The sequence below is a fragment of the Dipodomys ordii genome, unplaced genomic scaffold (assembly GCF_000151885.1).
Source record: "Dipodomys ordii isolate 6190 unplaced genomic scaffold, Dord_2.0 Scaffold26, whole genome shotgun sequence".
NCBI lineage: Eukaryota > Metazoa > Chordata > Mammalia > Rodentia > Heteromyidae > Dipodomys > Dipodomys ordii.
Window position 1 is genome coordinate 13,353,691 of NW_012267242.1, and position 6,543 is coordinate 13,360,233.

The 6,543-nt window shown below is 42.9% G+C and overlaps 1 protein-coding gene across 1 annotated transcript; it reads left to right on the plus strand.

Annotated features, from left to right (window-relative positions):
- The first annotated feature begins 5,733 nt into the window (after window positions 1-5,733).
- On the plus strand, window positions 5,734-6,315 carry LOC105984750 (small proline-rich protein 3-like). Its single transcript, XM_013015024.1, has one exon. The coding sequence runs from the start codon at window positions 5,734-5,736 to the stop codon at window positions 6,313-6,315; it is 582 nt and encodes a 193-aa protein (XP_012870478.1).
- The last annotated feature ends 228 nt before the right edge of the window (window positions 6,316-6,543 follow it).

Consider the following 6,543-nt stretch of genomic DNA (forward strand, 5'->3'; position numbering starts at 1 on the left):
ATGGGAAGGGATGGGAAGGGGAAACAAAGGAGGAGGCAACAATGCTTGATAAGAAATGTACTCATTACCTTGCCCATGTAATTGTAACCCCTCTGTACGGTATTTTCACAATTAGAAAGAAAAAAGAAAACTAAAGCTAGATCCTTATATATCACCCTGCACCAGAATCAACTCTAAATAGATCAAAGACCTGGGAGTCAAAGCAGACACCCTGAAAACAGTTTTGGTAATAGGACATTGATGGTTTAATGTAAGTGGGGAAAGAGAAACTTTCTAGAACTTTCACAAGAACCAAGTCAGTGTTGCCAAACTACACTTTGGAGAGCACGCAAAGGGGACTAGGAAAAATGCAGAAAGTCATTTCTTCTGTTTCTGATTTCTAAGAACCTATAAAGAAAGCAGTGCGAGAGCATCTGAGTAACTTGACATATTCTCTATCACATCACATACTGGAATCTTGGTAGACACATATTAGAAGGCTATTCATTATCGTGGGGCAGCAATTTGCCGATGAACAGAACTCTGCTGGGTGATTGTGGCCAGGTTAGCTAGGAACAAAATGCTGATGGTGACAAAGTTAGTGAGTCTAGATCCCCAGAGCATGCTCCTGGACTGTCAGAACAGAGACTAGCCCTCTAAAATACCTTCATGTCCAGGGTACCCTTGCCCAACCCAGACCTTGAGGCTGTCAGCACACTTTGCCTCCTTCCTATCATGATGTAAAATTGTACTACTATTATCAGGTCAACTCCAGGCACAGAATCACATGTAGAAGAGCATAATAAAACCTGACCATAGTCTCACACCACAGTGCTCAGGCATAGGAAAGCTGTCTAAGCCTGGTAGTTCCTGCTCTTCAGAGCCCCAAATCTCTACATTTACATTTAAGCAGTCACATATGACTAGAGCATGCTCTAGATTCTGTTCCAGAATCTTTGAAGACAGGACCTTATAGCAACTTCAAATTTCTCACACTGACCCATCAAATGAATCCCCTGACCTTGAACTGAGCACTGATTTCTATCATTGAGCAATTGTATTCCTCTTTCTGTACCTCTAATGGAACATGCATTTCATAACATTCTCTAGATGCCCCTAAATTAGATCTGTAGACAGTCTTTTGTGCAGCTAGTTTCTTAGAGAACACAATCTAGGACAGAGGACAAGGGGAGGAGGGGGGAATTAAACTAAACAAAAGGAAAAATCAGTATGTTGTGAAGTTCTCTCTTCTGAGAGAACTGAAAAATTGTGTCCTAGAGGATGAGGTAAACATTATCTTTCATCTCATGCCCTCCATTGACAATGTGTGGTTGCTAGTGCACTGGGCATGAATGAGGTAAAGTTCAAATTTTAGCTTTCATGTGTGCAAGTGCACTACAGATTTCCACAGACAGCTCACACTGTGGCATCAGAAAACCTTGGGTCAGGAAAAGAAGAATCCTAGGCAACATGTGGGAATGGTCCATAGAGCCAAGACAAGCAAAAACAAAAACAAACAAACACATACACATACACATACATACATACATATGTACATACATACGTACATACGTACATACAAGATCCAAAAGATTTGGTGAATCCCTGAATAATAAAGTTAGCCCAAAGCAGCTACCTGTCATTGATGAGAGAAGAAAATCTAATGGAAAAAGTCTAAGTACCTAAGGTTATAGGACACACCCTCAGATGAAGGTACTGGATTTACTCTCCCTGAAAGAGAGGCCAGATCCTTTGGAACACCCAACACTGCCCATGAAGAAGCTTTCAGAAGTACAGGAAGAGCTTTCAGCTATTGTAAGTGCTTGACCAAATGAACAAGAATGACAGGATCTGGGTAAAGGTAGAAGTTCAAGGCACTCTCCACAAAAAAGTTCAAGAAGCCAGGTGGCAGTGGCTCATGCCTATACTCCTAGCTACTCAGGAGGCTGAGATCTGAGAATTCTGAGAATTGCTGTTCAAAGCCAGCCCAGGAGGAAAGTATCTGAGACCCACCTCCAATTAATCACAGGAAAAAGTTAGAAGTGTCTCTGTGGCTCAAGTGTTAAAGTGACAACCTTGTGCAAAAAGGAGCTCAGACACAGAACCCAAACCCAGAGTATAAGCCCCAGGACTGGCAAAAAAAAGAAAGAAAGAAAAGGAAAAGTTCAAAAAAACTGTCAGGACAATGAAGTATGATGGAAGACAGAGTAAGAAGAACTTTCCTCTGGTAGTAGGAATGCCAGCATGAGAGCAACATCTGGCCAGAGCCCCCTGTGTCTGGAACTCCACAGGGGTGGTTTTAGAAAAGAGAGGAGCCTAGATTGAACCCTAAAGGAGAGGTAATAGGAAACGACTAGCACTTAGGTGTGGTGGTGGCCATGACAGCACTTGGGAGGGAGGAGGCTATTCAAACACTCACGGAGAAGAAAGGAAATGGGTGGGGAAGGCACTGAAGGCATCTACTCCCTGAGGAATCCTCGCTCTCTTCTCAGCCTGTATCATGAGGCCTGAGTCATTTGCAAAAGCATCCTTCTGGTTCTCAAAAAGAATTCTGGGCATGCTTCTAAAATTACGCCTTTCTTTTTCTTAATTTCTCTTTCATCTACTTCATTCTTCTCTCTTTCCTTTTCTTTCTCTCGCTCTTCAACTTTCCTTCCTTCGTTCCTTCCTGCCTACCTTCTTGCATGTCTCCCTTTTTATGCACCCACAGATATAGTCAGAAAAGAATAGACTTTCCATTGACTGAGCATCCGTCATAAGCAGGTGATATTGAGGTTGAAGAACAATTGCTGCCATTGGAGAAACAGTGGAAGGAGCTAATGATGGTGGTTGAGTCTAGGCTATCAAGTTTATGGGAGGTAATACACTAGTAGAACAGTGAAGGAAGGCGTTATCCATATACCTGAAGACATTTGGATTTCTTAAAGGCCTTGCCTAGTAAACGATTGGTTAGTAAGTTAGTAATCTTCGAGCAAATAGCTGGCACATTAATTCAAAAACCAGAGTTGTCTTGTTCCTGTGTCGCCCAAGAGACCATGACAGACAGGATATTCCAGGAAGGTGTTGTCACATTATAAAGATCCAGGTGCTACTGACCGTCCATCCTCAAGAATAAATTCTGTACAACATGGCATCTTAAGACTTCCTCCAGAGGTTGAGATCTGAGGATCACTGTTTGAAGTTAGCCTGGGCAGGAAAATACATGAGATTCTTACCTGCAATAATCTACTCAGACCCAAAGTAGCACTGTGGTTCAAGTGATAGAGTGCTAGCCTTGAGCAAAAGAAGTTTGGGGACAGTGCCCAGTCCCTGAGTTCAAGCCCCAGGACCAGCTTAATTAATTAATTTACTAATTAATTAATTAGAATAAATGTATGTAGGGGCTTTTGTCAGTTGTAAGGCTTGAACTCAGGGCCTGGGCACTGTCCCTGATCCTCTTTATGCTCAACCTTAGTGCTCTACCTCTAAGCCATAGTGCCACTTTTGGTCTTTGAGTGGATAGAGATAAGGGTCCCACAGGGACTTTTATACCCAGGCTGGCTTCAAACCACAATCCTCAGATCTCAGCCTCATAAGTAGCCAGGACTACAGGTGTGAGCCACTGGCCAGCAATAAGTAAGCTTTTATTTCTATGAGAGACAATATAAAAAAGAAGAAAGGAGATCTTGAGAAAACATTTACAAATCACTTATATCTAACAAGGATCTTTAAGTACACTACCACATAAGCCACTTTTCCAGCCTTTTGCTTGTATTTTCTTTCTGAAATAGGGTCTCAGTAGTTCATCTTTCTCCCCATTGACCTCAGACTGATGATCTTCCTCCTTCTACCTTCTAAAATAGCTGGTATTACAGGCATGCACTTTCTGACAGGGCACAAACAAAAGCCTTGTACCTAGAACCAACACATGTAAAGATCTCTCAAAACTCAGAGTCCTTAACTCTCATTTTCTATATGGGAAACAGGAAATGCTTCTTTTCGTATTTCTATTTCTCCCTACTTTAACCCTGGTATAGTAAATTCTTTCTAAAGCTATTTTTTAAAGAAAAAAGACCTCCTCCAAAATAAAAACCACTTATTTCCAAAGAAGCCTTTTCTCATTCGTTTTATCTCCCAGGCATTGGTCCACTGAGTAATTGAAAATCAGATGACTCATTCAATCTGCAGCACCTCTCTTCCCTGCAAGGCATCTGGAAAAAATCAGAAATGTCTATTGGTATCCCTACACCTATTTCAAATAGGAAATGATCCAACAGAATTGATCTGAACTAAATAGGATTAGGGTTCTAACCAGCAAACATGACTTTCTGGTCCTGGAAATTGAAGAACTTCCTCCTGTCTTAATCCATTGCCTTCTGCATTTCCTTTTACCACCAGAAAGGGTGGACACTGATCACAGGACTAGGTGACACACTGTCAAACAGTAAGCATCAAAAAATGTTAAGCCTTAGACTTTCATCACAAACGCTGGGATGAGACAGAGCTGTCAGAAAGGAAATCCTATTTCCTTAAGGCAGGACTAATTTTCTGTATAAAATGCCAGCTGGTCAGAGACTCCACACCAGACCTACGAGGAGAAAGAACTCAAACTTCCCGGCAGCCCAGGTAAGTCTCCCCACATGGAACTTCTCAATAGTCTCCTGTCACAGCTTTATATGGATGGAGACTTCTTTTCCATACTAAAGATTATGTTTATTTTCATGCATGGGCAACTTCCATTTATACATCTTTGACCTTCTCCTCATATGAGAGGCATGGGCCTTGTGGACAGAGAAGGGAGGGAAATGCTGATCTGTTAAATGACCAGGAAGATATGCTATCTCCTAGGAAATTTTAGTGATTTTCTTATTCCTCCTGTGGAATTCACTGAGAGGTTATGCCATAGAAAATGTGACGTTAGAAATATGGACACTGAAAAGTAATATTTTCTTTACTCTGTGAGTGTATGACTGCTTAGAAAACATATATAAGGGCCTAATTTGTTAAAAAATACAGCAGGGAAAGGAGTAGAAGGAAGCACAGGTAACCGACTTGAATAACATAATGAAGGTAATGTGAAATCTGACAGAGGCACTGGGGTGAGCAGGTGAGGACAGCAGAGATGCACAAGAAAGCCTTCCAGAAAGCATGTGGTAGACAACAGCACAAGCAGAAACACAGAGGTGAATCCCATAGGCTCATATAGAAATTCATTTCCAGTTGTCCTATAAGACCTAATGTGCTTTATGGGATGGACATGAGTGGGTAGACTCTAGACCTTTTGCCTTATCATCTTCTCATATGATTGAAAACTTGGGCCTCACAGCAATCCTCCAAGCCTGCTATTGTGATGAATTGCTTGTGTTGAGATCTTAGGTTATGTACAGGTTGTGTCAGATGCATTCGGTGGAAAGGAAGCAGAGAGGGGGTAACTGCTCAATGGGAAATGTACTCATCACCTTACTCATGTATCTGTAACCCCTCTGTAGAGTATCTTTACAATAAAAGAACTATGTTTTCAAAAAGAAAGGAAGCAGAGAGAAGTGCTCCACCCACATGGGGCTCCACAAATCACCTTTATCTTTTACTTTAAAATTGTGTGGGAACCAGGAAAACATCCTAGGTTCTGAATTCAAGGAACAGAAAGAAGAAGAGGATTTCTCACTTCTGAAGGGATGTGCAATGAGAGAGTTGTACTACTAAACAAACTATGTTATTCTGTCCTCTAAACCACTAACTCAGCTTTCTGTCCCTAGGTTCAGCATCCTCTGAAGCATGAGTTCCTACCAGCAGAAGCAGCCCCTTGTTCCACCCCCTCAGCCTCAAGACCAGCAGAGGAAACAGCCCTCCCAGCCTCTACCAAAAGTACCCTTTGTTCCCATCACCACGGAACCATGCCACCCAAATGTTCCTCAACCTGGGAACACCAAACTTCCTGAGCCAGGCTGTAGCAAGGTCCCTGAGAAGGGATACACCATAGTCCCTGAGCCAGGCAGCACTGTGGTCCCTGGACCATGCAACACCAGTGTCCCTGATCCTGGCTGTGCCACAGTCCCAGGGCCATGCAATGCCAGCATCCTGGAGCCTGGCTATGCCACAGTTACTGGGCCATGCAATACCAGTGCCCCTGTGGCAGGCTGCACCACAGTCCCTGAGCCAGGCTTTTCAAAGGTTCCTGGGCCTGGCTATGCCACAGTGACTGGGCCATGCAATACCAGTGCCCCTGTGGCAAGCTGCACCACAGTCCCTGAGCCAGGCTATACCAAGGTACCAGAACCAAACCAGTCCAAGGTTCCTCAGTCTTGCCCCTCAGTAGTCACTCCAAGTCCAGCTCAGCCGAAGACCAAGCAGAAGTAATGCTGTCTGCACTCTTGAGGAGATGACCACCAGCTGATGAACATACTCTTCCCATCTGCTTCTATGTCTTATTTGTCTAAAGTAATTCTCATCATAGTGTATGTCTATTTGTATCTTAAAAATTATGCTTTGAGACCTTCTTTTTACACAATGGAGTCCTTCGAGCATCTGAATTGAGCAGAAAACACTAGTGCCTCTGCTGTGCTTTGGTTGCTCAGAGTTCATTTA